Here is a 24,172-nt window from a genome sequence, read left to right as displayed (position 1 = left end):
TAGCGCCAAATTCCTAAATAACCCCTTGGCCCTGAGACCTACCCGTGAATCCTAGGCCCAGAGTGATTGTAAAGTCCCAATAAAGACTCTTGGACTTACTAGCCAAGTCAGCGTGGTTCTTTGTGGTGAGCTGCCCAGTCACAGTATGCAAAGAGAAATAAGAGTCAGAAGGGGCCAGCTGGCCGTTGCTTCCTGGTCAGGTCGCGGACAACTGTGAGGACTGATGCCGGTTTGGCCCACAGTTCCATCACGTGCCCCTCTACTGCCTGATTGAGAAACAGCAAAGTCTCCTTACGACCCTCATCCAAGATGTCGGTTAGGTCATACTGCACCTTAGGCTGCAAGGCCACAGACATCCCTAAAGTGTCAACCACCTTCACCATCAGGTGCTAGAGAACTACCAGTGGCTTGCTCGGGGTTGCAGAAGGCATCATGTCAACCTTTGGCGAAGTGCCCAGGCCACTTGCCTCCTTCAAGTCGGCTGCCATGTCCATCAAGTCACCCTGTTCCCCATAAAGCTCCTCTGGGAATCCTCTCACTTGCTTCGGTTCGAGGGTTCAAGTTCGAAAGGAACAGGATCCAAATCCTCATCACAAATGCCCTTCTTGGGAGCAGAAGGATTTTTTTTGTGACTCTGGAGTTTTCGGATGGCACAGATGTCACTGCCGGTTCAGGACCATATGTGAGGGGTCCGACATCCAACAGCAGAACAGTATGCCCCTATTGCAAACTTGTTGCATTTACTGTGAACTCCCTGCCAGACCTTCCAAGTAGGTTTGGCCAGAGTAATCTGGGTCGCAGCAGACAGCGCTGATGCGTTGGTCGCTAGCGTGGTGTCCAGCGCCTTCGCAAAGATGTCTAGCATCTTTATTCGGAAAGCCTCCCATTATCTGGTAAAGAGGATTTGATTGGGAAAGGTACCTGCAGGGCCACTTCCTCATGGCCCTGCTTGGAGTAGTGGCACCTCTTCTTCAAAGACGAGTGATGCCGCAAAGAACTGCTGGGTGATCTTTATCTCTTGCAGTGCTTCTTTTTCTTTTTGTCCTTTCAGAAAGGGGAAATCGCACCTTGGTGACATGCTCCGCACCCGGCGACCTCGACCGGATCCACTTACCCCCCCTTTCTCCTTGTGGAGGAAGGTGAACAGTTTCGCGTCGCGCTCTCTGAGTGCCTTTTGGAGTATCAACTGGCACAACAGTAACGCCTTCACCAAGGAAGTAAAATAATATGTGGTGCGGGTCCGATATGGACATGTGACACCCGCAATCCACGCCGGGTTTGAACCCTGAAGACCTTGTCGGATTCGGCATTGTGACGAATTCAGGAGATAAAGTAGTACTTCAGTAAAACGAATAAAGTAAGAGTGGTGTTCCTAGTATCAAGCCAGAGTGACTAGAAATAAGGAACTGAGGACACAGGGTGTGGCACCTCTATATATACTGCCCTGAAGTCATGTTCGAGGCAGGGCGCATAGAGGAGTCAGGCGGAGCTGTGCTGCACACACTCTGGTGGTGGAAAAAGCTTCTGAAGAGCAGTTGGCACTGGGAGATATATATCCTAATTGAGGAATCTGTGGGAAGAAGGAGTTTATTAGATTTGTAATTCTAGGACTGCCAGGCCTAGCGGCCAAGTGAAAAAGAGACTGAATGAGTGGTGAATGTTCATGGAGTTAAAAGAGAGAATTCAGACAGTCTTTTGTGAGAAATTTTATAGTGATGGGAGTATGTCTTTGGCTCAGGGGTAGCCAGGCTCTGAGGCCTTACACAGTACCAGATTTACTCCTACAAATAGCAGAATTAAGCAAATAGTTTTAAAATTTTAGCCTACAATCTGCAATGATGAGGAGTTACTGGGAATATGAATATGCACATCCGTTTTTAAACTAAGTTGCTATGTGGGCTACTTTATATTGGGGGAGTCTTAGCTGATAAAAGAGGGCATTAGCTGATAGCAGAGGGATGGGGACATGGAAGTAAGCATCCTCTAGGTCCAACGACATCAAGAAATCCCCTTTTTCCAGTTGGCCGAGCACATGCTTCAACAGGACATCGTGAATTTTTGGGACTTCAGGTACTTGTTCAGACGGCGCAGTTCTAGGATGGGTCTCCAATCCTCTGTCTTCTTGCTGACAAGAAAGCATCTGGATTAGACTCCGGAGCCCAGGATCCGTCGGGGAAAGAGCTCTAATGCCCCTTTCCATAACATGGCTTGCACTTCTTCCAGGAACTGAGGCATGTGCTGCTTCTGACCGGGACCAGTGGAATATGAGGGCACCAGCGTTGGAACTTCAAGGTGTGTCCCTGGGCGAGAGCGCCCAGCACCCATCTGTCAGTGGTGATGATCTTCCGCTCGCTGACAAACCTCATCAGCTGGCCTCCCACCGGGGTGCACGAGTGGGGGCCCAACATTTTGGCCGGTTCAGGTCTGCTTGGGTGCGAGTACCCTGCCCTGCGGGTGACGGCGACCTCCGCTACCGTAGGCCTGGGAGCGACCCCTGTAGGCTTCCTGCATGGAGGATCGGGGAGGTTGCGTGTATGATGTGGGTTATTCTTTGGACGATCTGCTCGATTTTCCCCTGGAGGAACTAAAAGATGACAAGCGATGCTGCTCTAGAGTGCCAAGAGAATGTGCCATCTCTGTATCCGTCTTTATGGCTCGAAGGAATTCGTTGACCGCCTTCCTGAAAAGATTTTCACAGTCGAAGGGCATGTTCAGCACCTTTGCATGAAAGTCCTGACAGAAATTCGTGGCCTTCAACCATCCCTGCCGATGAAGGCACACTCTGTTTCCCATCTGCCAGAAACACATCTCGGCGAAGTCCACTGCCACCGTAATGGCATGGTCTGACGCTACCTCCCCTCCCTGAAAGAGGGAGAGAGCTTCCTTTTTCTTGTCATCAGGGGGGAATTCCAGGATCGGGCCCAGCTTGTACCAAAGCTCCCAGTCGTATCGGGCCAAGCTAGCCAGAGCATTAGCTGCCTTGATCGTGGATGCCACCGTGTATATGACTATATTCCCTATGCCATCCATCTTGTTTCCCTCGTTGTCCGGGGCAACTGATGATGATGAAGCTGGGTTAGCCGAATGTTTCCTTGCAGCAGACGACACTACCGAATCCGGCAATGGTTGTGACCTCAAGCACCATGTATTTCTTCTCCAACCTGTCTTGTTTGTTTGGAGCATGCATGGGTTCTTCATGAGGGCTAGGCCTTCCTCCCAAATGTTGTCCAAAAAGGGTACCACCATGATCGTCTTCCTCTTGGACTCTCATCACTGATACAAGAAGCCCTCTTTTCGTGGTTTCTTCAGGCACCAGCCTGAACAGCTTGGATGCCCTGGAGATCATTGAGTGGAATGATCCCACCTCGCCTGGTGGAGAGACTGAGGGTCGTTCAGGTGCAGTGATTCATTGTCTGCCGGGACAAAGTCCTCATCCTCGTCGGTTTCCGTGGTCGCCTATGTACCAGTGTCCTGTGTGTATCCGGGTCCACTGGTGGAGTCAGGGCCTGACGTGGTGGAGGAGGCTGATGTGGAGGCACCGGATGACGCTTTCTCTTCTTACACGGAGGCTGATCAGGGGCCCGCGGCACCACAGGTGCCAGTGCTGGGGGCAACCTCTGTTGGATCTCTGTCACTAGGGTGTGGAGAGTCAACAGGATGTCCATGGATATGGCCCTCAGGTGTGGAGGGTTTTAGGCAGAATCCTGTGCAGTGCCCTTAGTGACCACTACACACAATTAAGACTACAAGTGGCAATACAAGTTCACCTTTGGTACAAGCCTGTACTACACTGTTAAAGTGGTAGCAGTAGCGGAGCAGCCAGACTTATCTCAAGAGCAAATGAGCAGTAGTAGAGATTACACAAAGGACTACAATTACTGTGACTCAAGCAAACACTGACTCAAGGTTTTTGGTTTAAAAGGTAAAAGTACATTTATTTCTAGACCATCTGTTTGTAAAACACTTCACTTCTATTAATTTAAAATCACACGTACAATACACTACACACAACCAATTCACTTTGTGCAGCACAATTCAAGTTACGTACATTTGGATTTGACAGACAGGCGTTGTGAAACAGAGACGTTACCGGGGGTACAGATGCGAACACTTTTTGACAATAATGACAGTTCGGTCTTACTAAAAATACACATACCCACGGGAAGAAATGTCACCAGAGTTAAACCACACTTACCACATGAATCAACACAAGAGAGTTAGGGAAAAAAATCATAGGCAATACTTTTGTCAAGGCAGATAGAATCAGAGGACACTTTCCATACAAGTGAATAAGGCCTGCGCCAGTGTCAAGTGGAACAGGGTTCCTGTTGTCGAGGATCACACGGTTAGTACAGTTCACGATTCGAGATTGCCAGGAGTACTTAGATATTGTCAAAAGAGGAAGCAAAAGTTATAAGAGGGAAGGAAGATAAGGACAAGCCTTTAGTGAGGAGAAAGGGGTTCACCCCAGTTCCTCGAGGTTGGACACAGTACCTTATTCAAAGTGAAGAAGAGCTGGTGCTATGGCAGTTGTTCCTGGTAGTTCCTGCAGACTCACGGTTCCTGTGACTTCAGTCATGGAGACAAGAAGGAGGACGTCTGGAGCGATCTGCACTACCCAGGCATGAAGTCAGCAGCAGCAAAAGCAACGGTGAATAAAAGGTGCGCTCCTTTAAAACAGGAGCGGCTCTTCAGGTGGCTATCCGGACCACTACAGCTGCGAATTCAACCAAGAAGAGGATCCTCTGCCTGTGGAAGATGATCTGGTTGATCCCACCAGGCTCAAGGGAAGAAGACTCGAGACCGGATCTTCTCTTGTCATTAAAGGGTAGATAGCTCAAGACTGCAGCAGGGCTCCACCGGGACTCGGTAGTTGCAGCAGCCGTCGTCTTCTCCACTTCTCTTCGGTTCCTTGCAGTTCCAGTGGCGACTCTCACTTCCAGCCCAAGAGTCCTGCCTTTTATGCGAAAATCCCCCATTCACACAGCCTGGCTGTCAATCACACAGCAGGGGGGTTGTCCGGCCCAGACAACCACCTCAGCCAATCACAACAAAGTGCGACTCCAAGGATACCCTGTGCAGGGGGTGACTACACCCTTCCTCACATTCAACCCACCTAGACACCCAGGCGCCAAAGGGAGGGCTTCTTGAGAGACACCTGCCAAAAGACGGTGAACAAAGAAGGCAAACCTGGTTTGCCGTGCAAAGTAAAACACAAGAAGAACTTTAACAAAAAGAAATGGCGAATAAACCCGACCAGAGCCAAAAGAAAGAGTATTCGGTCAAGCAGGGTTATGTTCGAGGCTAATATGATAGCCTGGAACAGTACCACATTTATATAGTATAATCGCGGTAGAAAAGTTAGGGTAGATACCACTGCCACCAGCCAAGTCTAAATGTTAAAACAGCAAAACAAAGCTCAGAGAGGCACAGACAAAAAAGGATAGGAGTTAAACCTTTCCAGTACTCCATGTAAGATGGGGTGTACTGGGTCTGTAGTTTGAAATGACTACGTAAAGTAAATGGCAACTTTACCTGTTTTCTGGGGGACAGTAGTCAGCCAAAGAAAAATTGAGTCAGTGGGAAGTCTCAAAGACAACCCTGTGTCACTGCACTGAAGGTGCTGTGTACCACACATAAAAGTAAGGTTCATGGAGTGGTGTCCTCCAGAGCCCACGATCACCCAAACAGTAGAAATGCACATGGCAAAACACACGTAAGAGTGGGAAAAAGGCACACACTCTTACCAAGTGGAAAAAGTAAACTCCAGAAATCCAGCAAAGCTGCTGTGGGACTCACTAGGTGAGGGAAATTAGCCATAGAATGAGAATTCTCCATAACAGAGGGAACGATGGAGCGCTACGCCCTGCGCCGCCATCGTCCTCGTGGACCGTCTACACGGATTCTTGGTCGTCGTCATCCGTGGGTGAGATGTCGATTGGTTGAACGCAAACCTTGGAGGGCAGTTTTGGGGCCTCCTCACCTTCCACCCCCTTTTTCCTCCCCGAGTGTTTAAGGCCAGGATCGGTGTGTCACCCCCGTAAACTCCCCCCCCCCCTCCCAACGGGTGCTTGCTCCCTCGGCAGCCGTGTCGCACATTGGAGGCAGGGATACCCTCAGCACCGTAGGAACCACCCTCGTCGGATTGGCACCTACCGCTGCTGTGGTCGTCACAGAAGATATTGATGAAGATTTTGGCTGTGCCGGTTGAGCCTGCTTGGGCTGCGCGGCCTTCTTCTCTTACTCTGGCCTTGGCTTTACTGATTTGTCCTGTAACTTAGCCGGGGTGAAGCTCGATGGCAGGCGGGCATGGAAGCGGATGGCGATGGTGATCGTGGCCTATGCAACCTGGGACTGGCATCAGCGGCGAACCTGGTGGAATCGGACTTGCAGCTCTTGGCCTTATGTTGGATGGGGTGACCTCAAAGGATTTTGACCTCTTCCCAGAGGGAGACCGCTCTTCGGGCGGTCCTGGGCCAGGCATTACCCTGCTCAGAACACGGGTCAGAGGCCTTGCTCAAATTGAGCCATGCCGCCAGCCGGCTATGCCGGTCATTCTTTGTCTTCTTCAAGAAGCCAAGGCATCTCTTGCACCCATCCTCATTGTGGTCCGGGTGCAGGCAGTAAAGACATTGTAGATGTTTGCCCTCCATAAAGACATTCCGTAGCCCGCATTGGGTGCAGGGCGTGAAGAGGGTCCTTGCCTCCTTTTTCTCCTCCGTCATGGTTGGAAGGCGCAAAGTAGGCCCAAGATGGCTTTCCAGAAACTTCAACAAACAACTGCCTTTGGGTACAACGTCCTTTCATTGCAGTTTTTTGTTTTTTTGCTGCAGATTTTTTACCGAAAAAAAACCATCGAAAAATATGGGGGGTGGGTACAGAGATATAATGTTTCTGGGAGTTTGGGGTGCTAGATTCTAAATAGGTGGGAAGAGGGGTTTGGGAGCTAACCCCCATTAAAAAAAAAATTGATATGTTTTTGCAGCAAAAAATCAGCAAAGTAAAAACGGGCGATGGAATGACATGGAACCCCGCCTTTGAGGGCCGTGCAACTTCACTGACAACGAATCCAGGTTGTCGGCCGATGGAGATAGGAGCACACAGGCTCAGATGAAACAAAAAATGGAACTTTCCTGTGAAAAAACATGGGAAAAGTACAAAATAGCTCTGAGAGCAACTCGGGGACTGCCAACACTGAAGCGTGCAGTAAAGATCTGAAGATGGCTACCAGAGACGGGACTTAGGCAGAGGACTGTCATTGGATGGGGCAGTATGACCCAGAGGACAGTGATTGGAGGAGAAATAAAGGTGTAAAGTGAAAGTGAACTCGTTTTTTCTTTTACTGAGGATTTCCCTGCCTGACAATGGGGAATATTCATGAGCATGTGAATCCATGCCAGACCCCATGCTGGAGAACAAATTACTCCCTAAGTCACTACAAAACATCAATCTGGTAGAAGCAGAATCAGCCTACAAACAAAAAGGATGTTATCTGATTCATGACCTTTGGACAATTTACCCAGATGGTTGAATTCGAGTTTGTTATGTTACTTGACTTGTGTCAAGTAACATAACATGATATAGTAGAGTAACTACAACATGACTGAGCGTAATGCCCACACCACATTTTTAAAGGCCTCTGAGAGTTCTGCAGTCCAATAAGGAATACCCTTGTCCCTTGTTTTGATTACATTTTCTTCTGAACACTATACACTACCCCAATGATCCCCATCACTCACACCCTTATGTTTTGATGTACCAACATGGTGTGAGTTACATAAGTACATTTATGTCTCTACCTCTTTCCACTCCTCCACTTACCTATTCTTCTTGGCCCATTTTCTGATTGTCATAATTTCCCACTACACATACAAAGCTCAGCATTTTTAGTCAACAATGGTGGTGATGTGCACATTATAAGAGAAAGACATAACACACTGAAGGATTTCCATACAGACCACTGATATGTACGAGTAGCATGAAAAGGAAAGTGAAGTCAGGTGAAAAGCGACAGAGGTAGGGTAGGGAAGGGGGTAGGGACAGAGGTTTATGGGGTGAAATCGCTGAAAGGAAAAAAACTACAAATATTGCCAACATACAAATACAAATTGCTGCTTGTTTTTTGTTGAGTTGCGAGCATGGACAATTCCCTATTCTGACATACAACCAATGTGTTTAAAAGGGGTCAGACTCATGAAGTGCAAATTAAATAGATAAATACATATATTTGTATTAAAAACTTGTCAACTCTAGTAACATACCTCTAAGATTAACTTTATTGTTCTCTTATTCACTTTCCCCTTTAATGCTTTGAAGAAGCCTAAGAGCCTTTGGGGTGCGTGCAAGTAAACATAACCGTTGGTGCTTCCTTTCCCCATTTCTGTGAATACCTTCCTGCTGCTCCCATACAGCCCCCACTCCCCTACCAGCATGTTGAACTGGTCAGCTTCAGACCAATTTGGTACCCTGACGTTTGCAGTGCAAATTGACTTTTACATTGTTCCACTTACGGACAGTACATAGCACGATGAAAGGGACAGAGAAGAGAGAGAGAGAGAGAGAGAGAGAGAAATATTTTGCCTGAATGGACTAAAAATCACCTTTTATAATAAGAGTATTTTATGAAAGATGATGTTGTGTCATACCATATCATGTCAGGTTTTACTATGTCGTATTTCTAATATGTCACTTTCTAGTAAGACCTCAAAGCCTGTGCTTAAATGGGCCAGACAGCCTCTGCATATGGGCCTTATCATGGACTGCCTAGATTATTGTCCTCAGAGTTTGCTGTGCATTACTTTACAGCCTCACCTCTAATTTAATTCCATCATATCGCATTCCAATTTCTTAGCCACCAGTTCATACATATTATGTCAGGTGATATTTTGTTTGTATATTATTGCAAAACAATAAAACCTAATGAGACCTATGTCCAAGCGTTTTGAAGTGGCCATAAAGTGGCTGCCAGAACTCTTCAAAATGCCCAAACAAATAAATAAAAAGCAGAGGAGTGGCAATCACTTTAAGAAAAGGACTCAATAATGTCCATAACCAAGCTGAAAATGAAATCGGATTAGCACACTATACACCCCTGTTTTGACCCAAGATACACTTGCTGCCCTCCATTACCAGGGCAAGGTAAGTGTAACCCAGATCGAGGCGGCTATATAAAGGCTATATTATGCAGATTAACTACGATAAGACTTAAACACCATAAGGACATAACTCTGGAAGTAGGTGCTATACAAATGTAAAGTAAAATAACAAGTAACATAAAAAAAAACATTCAATATTTTTTGAAAATGAGCGAAAGTGACAACATTAACCACAGCTTCAAGTATGTGCTCCCATGAACATTTCGGGACAACTCCACATAAAATGTGATTGTAGTGTGCACAGTAAGAATGAAAGAAAATAGTTAATGGTCATGTTTGATTACGTGTGATGTAATTCTAAAACAGCTGTTCAATGTTGTCTGCATAGTATTAAAAGAGAATTTAAACTAATGCAATTCACTTGGTGTAGGGTGGGAAACCTGAAATAATGTGTTTGAATACTTAAGTGGCAATTGCCAATATGGATTAAATGAAATCTGCAATGTTAATAAAATAAAATAGTAAATGAGGGAACATTACCAGAGTTTGAATACTACAAATTAAATATAGTGAAAGTAATTTTAAAAATGTGTTAACAATATGTCGGGGAAGTGTGGAATGTGATATAGAAAGGTCACAACTCTCAAAAATCATGTTACTTCAATTTTAGCACTTGAAGGTGGCCTTTGTGCATTCACCAACAATGGAGTGCGGTTGCTTTACAATAAGTGTTCAAAGACCGATACTTTACATTTTCAATTATCAATGCCAACACTTTGTGGTTTCTTAACCTTCACTCAATGCGTCTTTCTCTAGGCCGTTCATCCTCTCCATTTCCCGTTCACCCTCTAAGGCTTCAGGATTTTAGCAAAATAGCATGAATATGGGAATACTCACCCAGCACTGCACACACGAGTGGCCGACAGGGGAGGTTCTTGTCAGCTGCTTTCTTTCTGTGTCTCATAGGCTGTAGGCATGAAAAGCAAAGAAAATCAGTATATAATTCTAACTATGCAACAGTCAAAGGCACAAGCAATACAGACTAAATCAAGATTACTTGTTTCATGACCTCTAATTTTGGTACCTTAAAATATTTAGCTGAAAAACCCACAGACATCCACAACATTTGGAATAGATCCAATTCGACTGTCAATAAAAAAAGGACATTATTTTAACAAAACATGATACCTCTCGTTCATGTTCAGAGGTATGGATATGGCCAATTTGTAGAACTAAAGGTTTAGGTTAAGGAACAAAACTGAGTCTATGTAATGCAGGCTGATGATTCTGCACCCTAAGCAGGAAAGAGGAGCACATGTTATACGTTTAGGCTGCCACATCTGGTTGTCTCCATCTTGCCCACTCCCGCCTACCTAGTCATTTCATGGTCACTGGAACCTATGGGGATGTTGAGCAATAGGCAAGCCTCTTCTTGTGGGAGCTTGGCGGCCTCCCTACCTTCCACTCACGGATACTTGTTGGGAGAGCAAGCATGCACGAATGCTGTGTGGATCCTCAGGGAAGAGAAGGGCTTACAACTATGGGCCCTTCTTTGACAAGCCCATTCTAAAATGGCAGCTCCCATAAAATAACATTCTTAGCTCAAGTCAAGATGGCGTATGGAGCCTTTCCTGTCCCGGGTTATTTTAGGCATATTTCAAGTTAAAAAGGGGAGCAATGAGACGCGAGTTTCAACATGACAATTACATCCTGTTGTGCTGTTCACACCATAGCCTTGCCTTTATTTCCTGCGCTTTGATATCTTGATTCGCTTTTTGTTTTTGCTGATCCTTTTCATTGTTGTTCCTTGTGCCACTTTCTAGGCAGTTTTCCTTTTAACCTGATTCTCCTGCATTGTGTTTTGGGGAGTTTTTCTGTCTTTAATGGGTTTTCTCCCCTTTCTTTGGCACTGCTCCTTCGGCCAACTGAAGTGAGTCCTTTCAATCAACACAGGGAAACAAAGTGGTGTCAGGGAAAGGAGGGCCCTTTCTACCTGCTACTAAGAAGACCTGGTAAAGTCACCAGTCCACCTTGCAAGTACCACTTAGAAGTTATAAAGTATTGGGCTATGGGATCAGTCCTTACTACACTGTTAAAAAAGGAAGAGCAAAGAAGAAACTACCTTGCATTGTGACAAGAAAGGTATACCCAATGAGTTGCCTATAAGCACCATCTCCTTTGCCAAAGTACCATCCCGTTTTGAGTCAAGTACTAATGTTGTGCTATACCATCCATTAAATGGTAAGAATTGTTGAGAAAAAATAGTAATTTCACCATAATCTGCAGAAGATCCTGCCCAATTGAAGTTCTGAGCAAATTGGAACATACCGGGAGCATTGAACAGCGGCTCATTGGAAAAAGATGAACATTATCTGCTTATGTAAATGATGGCGATTACAGATTATTAGTTCTTCCATGTACCTGGATGTGGGTCTCATGCCTGCTGGGCCTAGAGACCCAGAGTGCCTCATTGGGCGCTGCACCTCACTGATGACGCCCAATGAGGCAACACATGTCTGGGGTTGCTTGTGGTCTCGTGTAGAAGGGATGCGACCAAGCAGTTCAGGCTGGACTGCCCCATTTAGGGTGGGACCATGCCGGATTTGCATATGGTCTTTCTCCTTTCTAGGCAAAGAACGAGGGTTGGGATGGTTGCCCAGAGAAATGCCAGAGGTTCAGATTATTTCAAAATCTTCCAGAAACTTTCAGGCAGCACCTCTTTTGGTACAAGTTCCGTGCAAATAGCCTTCTGGGGTTTCCCACACATAATGCACTGCTCGCCCACACTTGGCTCTGGCTAGTTTTACTTCCAGATTGGACACTCCTGCCACTCCTGCAGCTTCCATGCCTGCCTCAACACAGATGGCCCCCTCTCCAAACCCTTTAAGCATTCGGTCCCAATGCCGAAACTCAGTCCTTTACTTAAAGGCATCAAGAAATCATAATGGCACCTATCTGTGGGGTTACCAAATTCTCTGCCATCACATCCCCTTTCAGTACTGGATACAAAGAAGCAGCAAGAACCCTTGTTCATCAGGTCAAACAGAACACACTCTTTACAATGCATTCTTACTCATTATTACATCTCTCTGGATGTTTGACCTTCCTGGGCCAGGAATGTCTATATTGGAAGTATCAGCCCATTTTCTTCTGCATCTAAACAAACTATGGTATGCATCATATTTATGCCGGCACGCTTGCATTTTTCTTTTTATTGCATGCCTTTTCACTACTGTATTTTTGCTGCTGGTCATATTTACATTACTGCTTCTATTGCACAAAAAGTTCTTTATATTTAGCATTAGTATCTGAAAATTTTGCTTGTACATAATGATGATGATAATTATGTGTCATTTATATAGCGCCTTAATCCAAAGCGCTTTACAGAGCACATATGTACATACAATTTCTAAAAAAAAAATCAAAAAAGGTAGTAGGCGCTCCTCTCCAGAAAGAACAAGGCATGATAACCTGTTCTGAGATGAGAGTTTGCAGCACACACTTTTTGCTCACTGTACCTTTCACAGATGGGAAATATCCATTTGCATATCAGTCTTTGTCCCGCCGACATGGCAGTCCAGCACCGAAATGCTATGGCAATTCCTCTCTGAACAAGAGTACCAACAGCAACCCCATACACGTGTTTCAGCCTCATGGGCCCAGCACAGCTTCACCTCACTGATGGGCCTCATCAGTGAGGTGAAGCTGTGCCTCTCTTAGCACAGTGAGCAGGGAGTCCAGGTCTGGTTGCCCCCAGGAAACTCAGGATGACCAACCCCAAGTTCCTTGTAAATATTTCAAAAAAGGTAGCAGGCGCTCCTCTCTAGAACGAACATGTCATACCTGCCAATGGCTTCTCCTCGACGTCTTGTCATTCAGCCCAGCGAACGGTTACACCGTTCTACACTCGCTGGCGGCTGTTTAATAAAGTACCCGGCAAAAGAATACGTTGACATTATTTGCAACATTTGGTTATGACTTGTAATTTGCTTACATACCTTTCTTCTATTCCACCTTCATGTGCGTAGTGCCTCTTTAAGGATTCTTCCGGCATACGCGATAGCCAGCTGACAATGCGTTGGTCATGTGTTACGCGCTAATCAGCTGACACGTACTTAAACCCGGAAGTTCCGGTATTCGGCGCTTCTGATCGTCGTTAGTTCTACGTTCCGGAGCTGTTGCTCTTGTTTCATTCCTTGCTCTTCCACGGAATACGCTCGGCTGCTCGATCTCCTATTGAGTCGCCGTCCTGGCTGCATTACACTGTGACAGCCACCTTAAAGTTCCGAACTCTGCAACCTCCCGAAGCGGCCCCTGCAGTCTTTCCCGCTGGGCCATTATCTGGTATTGGCTGCCCCCGCTGTCTTTGCCGCATTACCCTGCGACTGCCATCTGAATGTTCCGAACTCTGTGCAGCCTCCTATTGTTGTACCTGCAGCTCTTCCCGAGGGGCTGTGCTCCGGATTCACCATTCCTCTCCATTATCTCCAACCAGCTATATTCACGGAGCGAACATTCTTACTCCTTCAAAGGTGAGAGAGGCTTCCTTTACTCCCTTCTGTTGTACAACCTCTGAGGGCAATTCCTGCAAAGGACTTACCAGCTTGTATTTTGGTTCTTCTCATCCCACGAACTTCCATCCTTACCCCAATCTTTGTCTCTGTTCTTCTCCTCCATACATCAAGTGCACTGAGACTTTATGGACGCTATCCTGCGTGCACCATCCCGAATCTAATGTGGCCCTCGTTTCGTGCGGGTTAGTTTTTCCCTACTAACTTACCTTTCCCTGTCGTTGGCTAGGAGTCTTCTATTGTGGGGATTACTAAAGACACAACAGTAGCAGGTTGATCGCTCCTATATACTTACTCGCCTTTTAAAAGAAAACAGGTCAGTGGCTTTTCGAACCGAAACATACTGTCTTATATTGTCTCAATCAGCTCCTATAATCTCCTTTATTCTTCTCCTAACAGGCTGGTGGCTCCTATATACTTACTCGCCCTTTCCACTGATTCCTCCCTTGGGCTGTTTCTTTAACAGTCGAAGAGTGCCGTCAGTTGGAAGGTCGCTATTCAGCAGATACGAGGGTACATCGAGTCATCTCTGGAAGACTCTATGTGTATCCTTTTTGGTAAAATCTACCCTACATGTATCCTTTTATGCTGGTATTCTGTACAATTGTTGGTTTGTTGAAGTTACCAAACCCATTTCTAACGGTTTTATAACAGAACATGGCACGATAACCTGTTCTGAGATGAGAGTTTGCAGCACACGCTTTTTGCTCACTGTACCTTTCACAGATGGGAAATATGCATTTGCATATCAGTCTTTGTCCCGCCGACATGGGCAGTCCAGCACCGAAATGCTATGGCAATTCCTCTCTGAACAAGTGTTAGGCAGAAACCTGTGCAGTTCCCTTAGGGACCACTGCAAAAGATTTAAGACTACAGGTGTTTGGCAGTAACCCCACTTGGTAGCAGTCTGTACCACACAGATTCACTTGGTAGCTGTGGCTGAGCAGTCAGACTTCCCTCAAGAAGAGTTAGGCAGTATGCAGAGTATACACCGTAGGTACAGAGACACAGTAGCACAAACACTGACCAGAGCTTTGGTGTAAAAGTATATAATTATTTATTTAAAAACACACTTGTGATTTACACTAGCAAAAACGAGGTAAGTAAATTCAACACACAGTCACTATCATATATATATACAACCCTATTCACTTATTAGACAAGTCTTAGTGAGAAACACGACTTATTTGCAGACAGAGGTGAGCGCTTAACATAAGATGACACTCTAATAAGTTGTAAAGAAAGGGAGGGAAAAAGGCAGAGTTAAAGAAGCACACAAGTTTCAATACTTTTTCAAAGAACCACAGTAAGGCAGGATAGGCAGAGTTCTACTGGAGAGCAAGGAAGTCAATTGCAAGGCCGACTCTTGGAGAGAGCAAGCAGAAGGGGTCCAGGTTCACCAGGGGGTTATGCCCAAAGAGTCTTTGTAGATAGTTTGCACAAAAAGGATGAAATTAAAGTCAGGAAACGTTAGCTAGGTTGCCCCAGGCCAGCCCAGGTTAAAAAGTCGAGGCTTTACTGTCATCCTGAACGATCTGTCGCAAAGGAAGCCAGGCAGGACACAGTACATTAAGTGTGAAGGAAGCTCCAGAGGGGGCAGTTGTTCCTGGCAGCAGGTGCAAGTCGGTGTTTCATCCAGAGGAAGAAGAGGTCTCGCCGTGGAGGAAAGATGAAGGTCGTTGCACTGCCAGGGAAGAAACCAGCCACGGAGTTCTCCGGTTAAAAGGCACTACCCTTCTCTTCGCGGTAGTGGTAAACCGTGGTATTCCGGTTGCCGGGGTGCTTGGCACAGGCAAGGCGGCCACGAGATGCTCCAGGAAGGTGAAAAGAAGGTAAAACTGGTTATCCCCACCAGTCAAAGGAAGAAGACTCTCCGGACTGGAGATCTCCTCTGTCGTCGGGAAAAGTGGTGAAATGGTTCAGCAGGGCTCCACCAGTGGTGTCGTTGTTGCAGGTCGGCTCAGCTTCTCCCTCCTTGGATTCTTAGGTCCTGTGGCGACTTCTGAAGTTCCAGTCCCCAAAGCCCTGCTTTTATGCAGAAAACCCCCATTCATTCAGCCTAGCTGTCAATCAAACCATGCTAAGTGGTGAGCCGGCCGGCTCACCACTTGGGCCAATCACACAAGAGTGCGACTTGAGTTACCCACACCCCCTGTGGTACCCAGACACAGTGGCACCACTTTTGGAGGCTTCTGTGGAGAAGCCTGCCAAAAAGTGGAACAAAGGGCTCGACTTGGGTTGGAGTCACAGAAGAGAACACAAACGCCATTTTAGAATTGAGTTCTGGCAACAAATACTAACCGGTGAATTAATATTAAATAAATAAACCGGCGGTATGTTCGAGGCTATAAGAATTAAATAATTAAAGTTGGTAGCCTCGAACAATGGGAAAATTCCATAGAGATATATTTGCGGTCGAATATAAAAAGTAGTATCCACTGACACCAGCCAAAACTCGATCAGGGGGGACGGAGATGTGCCCCCTCGAACAACAGACCCCGGGACAATCGAATTGCCCCGACCAGTACGTCCACAATATGATGGTTTGTACTGGTATCTGTTCATAATTTGGGACTAGCAAAGCCAATGGTGACTTTACATGCCCTGGGAGACAGTAGTCAGTCCCAGGGTATGGAGTCTATGTTGGGGGGTCACTACAACACCCTTGGGTTACGGCACGGAGGGTGCTGTGTAACCCACATCAAAAAACACAAGACCCTATGGAGTAAAAGACCCCATAGCCCATAAAACACATTGAAAGATAAAGGAACACCTCAAATCATGTCTAAGAGTGGGAGTAAAAGAATCTCACTCTTAGCAGGAGAGAAAAAAATAAACCCCAAAAATCCAGCAAAGCTGCTGGGGGACTCACTAGGTTTGGGAAATTAGCCTTACACAGAATTCTCCCTAACAACAAGAGTACCACGAGAAACCCCATACACGTGTTTCAGCCTTGTTGGGCCTCATAAGTGACGTGAAGCTGTGCCTCTCAGAGCACAGTGAGCAGGGAGTCCACGTCTGGTTGCCCCCAGGTAACTCAGGGTGACCAACCGCAAGTTCCTTGCAAATATTTCAAAAAAGGTAGCAGGTGCTCCTCTCTAGAAAGAACATGGCATGATAACCTGTTCTGAGATGAGAGTTTGCAGCACACGCTTTTTGCTCACTGTACCTTTCACAGATGGGAAATATTCATTTCCATATCAGTCTTTGTCCCGCCGACATGGGCAGTCCAGCACCAAAATGCTATGGCAATTCCTCTCTCAACAAGAGTACCAACAGCAACCCCATACACGTGTTTCAGGCTTGTTGGGTCTCATCAGTGAGGTGAAGCAGTGCCTCTCTGAGCACAGTGAGAAGGGAGTCCACGTCTGGTTGCCCCCAGGTAACTCAGGGTGACCAACCCCAAGTTCCTTGCAAATATTTCAAAAAAGGTAGCAGGCACTCCTCTCTAGAAAGAACACGCTTTTTGCTCACTGTACCTTTCACAGATGGGAAATATCACCCAACCGAAATTGGTACTCATTTATGGACCTCGGAAGGATGAAAGGCTGAGTTGGCCTTGCCGGGATTCGAACTTGTGACCTGTAGATCCCGCTCAGATCGCAGCAGCGAGCGCTCAACCCGCTGAGCTATCTTACCGTGGCATGGCATACAGTGGCTTGGGAGCGGCTATTATTTGCAGGGATCACATTATACGCAGATATTGTTTTTGTTATATGGCTTGGTTCCGAAATATTCACTTGCACACTTTCATTCGTTCTTTCATTCAAGGTCAGGCCTCAGGCTGGAACTTAGTTTTATTTCAATCAAGGATATAGGGTTTGAGGTGAATTCAGTTAAATCAGAAAGTAGCGACATTGGAAAATACTTCAGTTACATTTCAAAATGATTTGGTGATATTCAAAGGTACATCAGATAAATCAATTGCATTTGGCAATATACTTATGTTCCAGGTCCCCTTGGTTCCCCCCCCTTCTTTTAGATGGCCAGCACAGATAAAAGACGTTCCCCAATAAATCCCTAATAAAAACATTATTATTGTAAACAAAATTGCTACAAAATGAAGCCCACAGGCATAACTGTACATCCTACTAGTACTAATGCCATTTCTATCATTATCCGAAGAATTTCTCAGTGGTGTCTTCTCTATCTTTGTTGTACCTGCAGATTTTGGAAAAAATGGGGAGGGAAATGAGGCAGGTAGGGGGGGGAGAAGAGAGAGACAGAGAGCGTTTTAATTTACATAGCTCGTGCTCTAGCAGCAATGCATGTTTTCTTACTTTTTACACATGCACTTAATATAATCAGCAAAAAGCTATGCAAGTTGAGGTAGTTTTGTTGTCTTCATTTCGGACACTTTGTGTTCCGTCCAGTGGGGCCTTGCGAATATGAGAGGTGTAACCAATATCTCAATCCCTTCCCCTTGACTCTGAGGGGGTGGAAAACAGCACTTCGTAGGGCCCATGGAACCTGGGGTCGTTCCATTTTTGGACAAAGCTTCTGACATAGACCAACTCCCCCGGCAACAATGGCTGTGTGGGTGCGGTCTCTCCTTGTGTGGCAGGTGTCTTTTGGGCTTCTGCTGTTGTGCGTCAGGGCCATTTGTTTTGCGATGCATCTTATCGTACATGTCCGTTGGAACATATATCGTGTAAAATCTTCTCCCAGGATTGTTGCTGCTCTATGAGCGTCTGATGCTCTCCTCAGAGGCGATAGGGTTGTCTGCATACGCCTGTCAGTCACTATTTCATGGGGGGACAGGTGGCGGTCTTTACTGGGCTGTGTGCGCAGATGAAACTGGGCTAGGGGCAGGCAATAAACCCAATTCTTTTTTAGGGTGTTACATCGTTTGGAGAGTCTGCTCTTAAGAAGGCCGTTGATTCTTTCTACCTCTCTGTTCGCTTGTGGGTGGTACATTGAACACATACAATGTTTTATTCCTAACAGGGCTGTTATTTCGTTAAACAGTTCATTGAAAAAATGGGTGCCATTATCTGACCTTAAGACGTCACACACTCCCCAACGGGGGAAGACCTCTCTGACGAGGAATTTCGCGGCACACTTGGCCTCCGGGTTGGTACATGGGCCAGCCTCAACCCATCGGGAAAATGGACACCACCACAATTAAATATCGTGCGCCATTGTATCGTTCACCCATGTCTGCATAATCAATGTGCAGTTCACGAACTGGGCAGATAGGGCGGGGCAGAGTTCCTCTTAGTGTTCTCAGTGTCATCCCTGTGCTGAATACGTGACATGTTGTACATTGGACCACCATTGTTGCGAGGTGCTCCTGTATCTTTGGGATAAACCAATCTTCCTGGATGTATGCTGCAATGTGTTGCTTGGAGCTATGGGACGGGTAATGCAATTGCTCTAAGGCTGTATGCAATAACTCCACGGGCATTACTACCTTTCCTGTGCTCTGTTGTCTCCACAAGAGATCCATGGGTGATTGCACACACCCAGGTTTTAGCCATACGTCCTGTTCCTCTGGGGGCGCCCCACACTGTAGCTCAATTACCTGTGTGATAGGAGAGCTGTGTGTGCATCTGTGTCTGGCTTGGCGCTTACTGTGGTCACAACTTCTTTAGTAGATGTTGGCACAGAGAGATATGCTGCAGCTTTCACTGCTGCATAAGCGGCTGCATTTCCCAGTGAAATTTCATCTCTCTATGTGGACGGTTCTTAAGGGCGCACTTTCTATTCTGAACAGGAAGTCACCGGACTTCCATTTATTCCCTGGGTGGCGGTTGGGGTGCCCTGTGGGCAACATTGGAATCTCTGCCACCCTTGTTTCCTAACATGCTGCCTATAATCTTGATGGGATGTGGCCACCATAGTGCCAGCTAGTGCACGTTGAGGCTAGTGCTACCTCTAGGTTTCCTGCGCTCACCACTATGTGGGCCGATACCTCTGGGGGTGAGATGTATGGTGGGGGTTGGGGTCACGTCCCTTGCCCAAAACCCCCTGTGGCAAACCCATTGGCCGGGTGGACCCAGGACTCGGGCCTCTAGAGCCTGACATCCTCTTCAAAAGCCCTCATGGGGCCAGTCCTGGCACCTATGGCACCAGGCTCATACACTATGAAAAACAATGTGCTTGGGAACTACTTTATTGTATTGTCAGCCAACATGGAGGTATCCACATAGCTTGGTTCCTAAGAACCAAGCTATGCGGTCTCGTGTTTTGGGCGTGGTAGCCTAGCGACTACTTTACCTGGACTATTTTGTTGGGGCTATTTAAACCACACACGAGCAAGACAACACGCTTCGCGTTACTTTGCAGCTTGCAACGTGACGCTCACCGTGTCCAGCTATTCCCTCAAACTTCGGAGAAGCAGAACCTGCAAGGAGACAAAAGGATCATCAGTAGCAGCAGCATCTTACCTGCAGTCTTCATCTTTTAACACTTGCAGCTACTGAGAACAGCTTCCTCAAATCTGCACGCCTCCCGGACAGAACGACCTGAAAGAGGAAGATACAGGCAACATTAAAGAAAGCAGTAGAGACATTTACAAATTACGAACTGCTCAAAAGGCTTACCTAGCTGGTCGCCTCTCGGCTGGCACCACTCCGGACATTCCACTCACGCTGAAGAACACCGCGACCTACAAGGAAGGAAAACACAGGTTAGCAAAGGCAAGACTTCGCAGCGCTGCGCATAGCGCTTACTTACCGCATCAGATCGCTCTTAATGCGCCACCATTTACCAGCGGTGCTCAACCAAGCCAGTTCGCCGCGCTGACGCTCCGCATACCTAAGGGAGAAAAAAGACATTTTAAACAAAGAAAGGCATGCAGGATAGCAACAAAACTAAAGAACAGCAATAAGACCTACCTGAACAATATCAAACGGGCCGGCGTCAGCAAAGTAACTGGACCGCACTCGCCCATGAAAGACAACGCGCACCTGCAAAGAAGGCAGGACGGAGAGCACGCCTAATTCAACCACAAAGTGAGGAGAGGGCGTCAGAGGGACTGAAATCATACGAGGGCGGAGGGAGGATACTTACCCCAGTCGGTCAGTCTTGAACAGTCCTCCTGTATTTTCAGGCAGAACCTTCCCCGCAGACCACATCAGGGCAAAGCTGAGAAGCATACCAGCGAGTAACCCGGCTGGGTGGCGTCCCTGTGGATACCAGGTGAGCGTAACAGTGGGGCTATACCTGATGTGGCCACCATAGTGCCAGCTGAGTCGGGTTTGTATACCCTTCTGCTGGGCGCGTTGCCAATGGGTATATTCCCTTTTTCGTTTCCCCACTTTTCTCAGTCTTTTCTGTACTTGCGTTCTTATTACTGTTGGGTGTCACCCCATCCCTCTTTGGGTCCTCTGTTTCTTCGAACATTCTCCAGAGGTCTAATACTTCCCTTCTGTTCTGCAATGGCCATACTTTGCAGTGAAGTAAGTGGACATGTGGTCCAGAGTGCATCTGTCAAAAGACCCATGTTCTGGCCAGGGGTGTGGCATTCCCTCCCTTTTGTCTCAGTCACCCATTGATTGTGGTACTTTTTAATTTTCTCACAGTACACGGCCAAGGCTTTACATATATGTTCTAGGGGTGTGTCCGTCCCCATGGTTGTTTCTGGCGGGGGTCTTGTGGCGGGGATACGCTTATACTACTGCGCCACAGTTAAAGCATATACACCTTAATCATATCTTTGATAGGTTTGATAAGTTATTTATAACGCACTTAATACCAAACGGTTTCTAAGCCTGGACCCGGGGATCGAAATTGTGTTGCTCCGTGTCGTCTTGCTTCCAAGGCGAGCACGTTTCCCCTGAGCTATCCTCCCGAGACACGTATCTTTTGTACGTGTCAATGCTGTCAATAGTTTCACAGAAAAAATCATCAGTTCACTTTTCCCCCTCCCAGGTTCCCCATTAGAGCTTTGTCATACACTCCCTACATGCACACTCTCCTGATGCGCTCGCATATGTCGCACACGCCCCTCCTGGGCTGCCTCCTTACACGTTAAAATACACCAACAAAACAAACTAAAACAACAAGCTAAAACAACAACCACTACTTCTCCGAGCTCTCTACTTAAAAGGAGCTTCTATATTTCTCGTTATTTTTTCTCCCGCCCTAGTTGAGACAGTGCATGTGGCGACCCCCCTGACCTTGCTTGGGGGGGGCTCCCATATTCCTTTTCCTAATCCTCAATATCCTTAAAATAGTAAATAATAAGAAATGGGCAGAAAAATCACCACAATCTACAAACCAAAACACACTCACTTTCATTCACTGCATTTTACAGTAACTTATCAAGCAAAAATACTGTTACACAAATTTAGAAAATGTACTTGCAGTCCTGTATTAAAATAGTACAACCAGAAAGCAGTGCCAACTATCTTATACGGAGCCGAAACAAAAGAAATTCCTCTCCAAAGCTTTTGGAACAAGATTGAAGGCAAATTTTGTAAAACAAAGTTCTTAATTTTCCAAAATGTACCCCAATAGTGATTATTTGCTTTGAACTTGGTGCCCCCGACTATTTGCATATATATTTGGAAGTTATGCTCATCTTTTAGAAAATGTTTGCTGGATAATCCTACTTGTAATAAATTTATATATTCCATCAACTTATCTTTTACATTCTGAGCATGATTTCCCCAAACAATGGAGGAATTGTATCTTGAACTCTCTAGCAGACGCTGATGTCACAATAAACCTTTTAATACAAAATCCTACCCAAGCTCAAAAGAATATATACCAACATGATTGTATTTGCACTGTGAATAAGAGTAAAACATATATAGACTTTGATGAGGAGCTTTTCGGGCATATAAAATATAGAGTAATGGCAGAATATCTGAAGAAATATCCATCTCCAATTTTTTAAATCAATATATGAGGTTTAGGCTGAATTTATGACCAACAAAAGAAATTTTAGCCTTGATGATACACGAAGAGAGACACCGAAGCATCCACTGGTTAGTTGTCCAGGGCTAATAGATATCCAATGTAATTATTTTAAGAGAATGTTTGATAACCAAGAAATATTGTCAACAAATCAATTATGGTTTTATCTTTTTACTACAAGGAAGATGTCAGTTAAAATAGCAATTACACAGTTCCTTTAATCTCTTAAATTGAATTCTAAAGATTGATATCCCAGGATTTGAGAGTATTTTATATAGATTTTATCTGCGTTATAGATTTTTAAATTTAGTAAATACACTACTTAATAATATCTTTAATGAAAATCTTGTAATTGATGTTATTTTATGATCGTATCTTGTTAGAGGTCCGAAAATTGCGTATTTTAATTGATTTTAAATATGAACCATGAAAATGTTTTATATTGAATTCATTTTAGTATGTCATATGGCTGTATGTAAACTGAAATTGAAAGGTTGATTAATCAGCCAAACAATAAAAAAATAAAATAAGACTATTAAAGAAGGCAGTACCCGAGTAGTCGCGTATCTCCAAGTGAGGAAGGAGAGCGTTTTTGAAAGTTTCCGGTAACATACATTTTCACTATTGAAAAGTATCCTACGCTGGAGTGGTCGCGTGCCTTCAGTTAAATGAGGGGACAGAGTGCAGAAACACATTAACTTGGTTTTAAACCACTGCGCCCTGCTACAAAGTGGTGATCCTATGCTCTACAATTTCTTTCAAGGAATTAAAGTGAAAGAATACGCGAGTGAATCATTTGTCCTGAAAGGAAGGGTTTTGACACTCACAATGGTATTTTGAACTGATGAATTATCGTATTTTAGTTAATTTGAAATAACTAAAGACGTGGTGAAATAAAAATGCAAAAGGAGTGACAAATTGACCTGGAATTGGATTAAACATTTTTTGACTATCACATATAAGTTGATACATCAGAGTCTTGGGGAAGGGCTCTAAGACCATTGTGCAGAATTGTATTGAACTTGGGCAAGGGAGCTCCAAGACCACTGTGCAGAAATATATTGAACTTGGGGAAGGGAACCCAGAGACCATTGTTGTAGAACCATATTGAACTTAAGGAAAGAGAACTCAATACCCTTTAAGTTTAAACTGTTTAATTGTGATAATCTTGGGGAAGGGATCCCTGAGATCATCTGGAGCTGGAAGAAGCACAAGACTTTATTTTTGAACACTGTTACTTTGATTGCTTATGTCCCTACACATTGTATAGATTTTGGACACAGACAGATTCCTAAATTGAACTCTGACTCAAACGATCCTTAGTCATATTTAGGTAGGGAAATCCCACTTTAGCATAGGGCAAGTTAGGCCTTTTTCCATTTTGACATTTAAGTTAATAAAATAGATTGATTGATTGAATTTGCAATCTGTTGTCTGTGTCCTTCTACATGATGTCTTCATAACAGGTATCTCAGATCGCCTTTCTACTTGCGACTGTGTCCCAAATGTAGGCCTATTTTCCCACTTGCCAGATTTCTCAAATCTAGGTGTTTTCTACTTGCCACAGTATCTCAAACTTGTGTGTTTTCTCCCACTTGCCAGGTATCTCACATTTGACTGTGTTCTATTTTTATTATTTTA

At 45.4% G+C, this 24,172-nt stretch overlaps 1 protein-coding gene across 2 annotated transcripts in view; it reads right to left on the bottom strand.

The window, feature by feature from the left end:
* Nucleotides 1-24,172, bottom strand: part of ARMH3 (armadillo like helical domain containing 3) — a 1,518,639-nt gene that overhangs the window by 551,123 nt on the left and 943,344 nt on the right. For both annotated transcript variants that reach the window (XM_069611618.1, XM_069611619.1), the window contains one exon: nt 9,993-10,062. In XM_069611618.1, coding sequence (XP_069467719.1) covers nt 9,993-10,062 — 70 coding nt within the window. The remainder of the gene's footprint in view (nt 1-9,992; nt 10,063-24,172) is intronic.

The sequence above is a fragment of the Ambystoma mexicanum genome, chromosome 8, assembly GCF_040938575.1.
Source record: "Ambystoma mexicanum isolate Mex_15411 chromosome 8, UKY_AmexF1_1, whole genome shotgun sequence".
In the NCBI taxonomy this organism is placed as follows: Eukaryota; Metazoa; Chordata; class Amphibia; order Caudata; family Ambystomatidae; genus Ambystoma; species Ambystoma mexicanum.
Note: the sequence above shows the minus strand (reverse complement) of the source record. Positions and strands in the feature narration are given on the sequence as shown.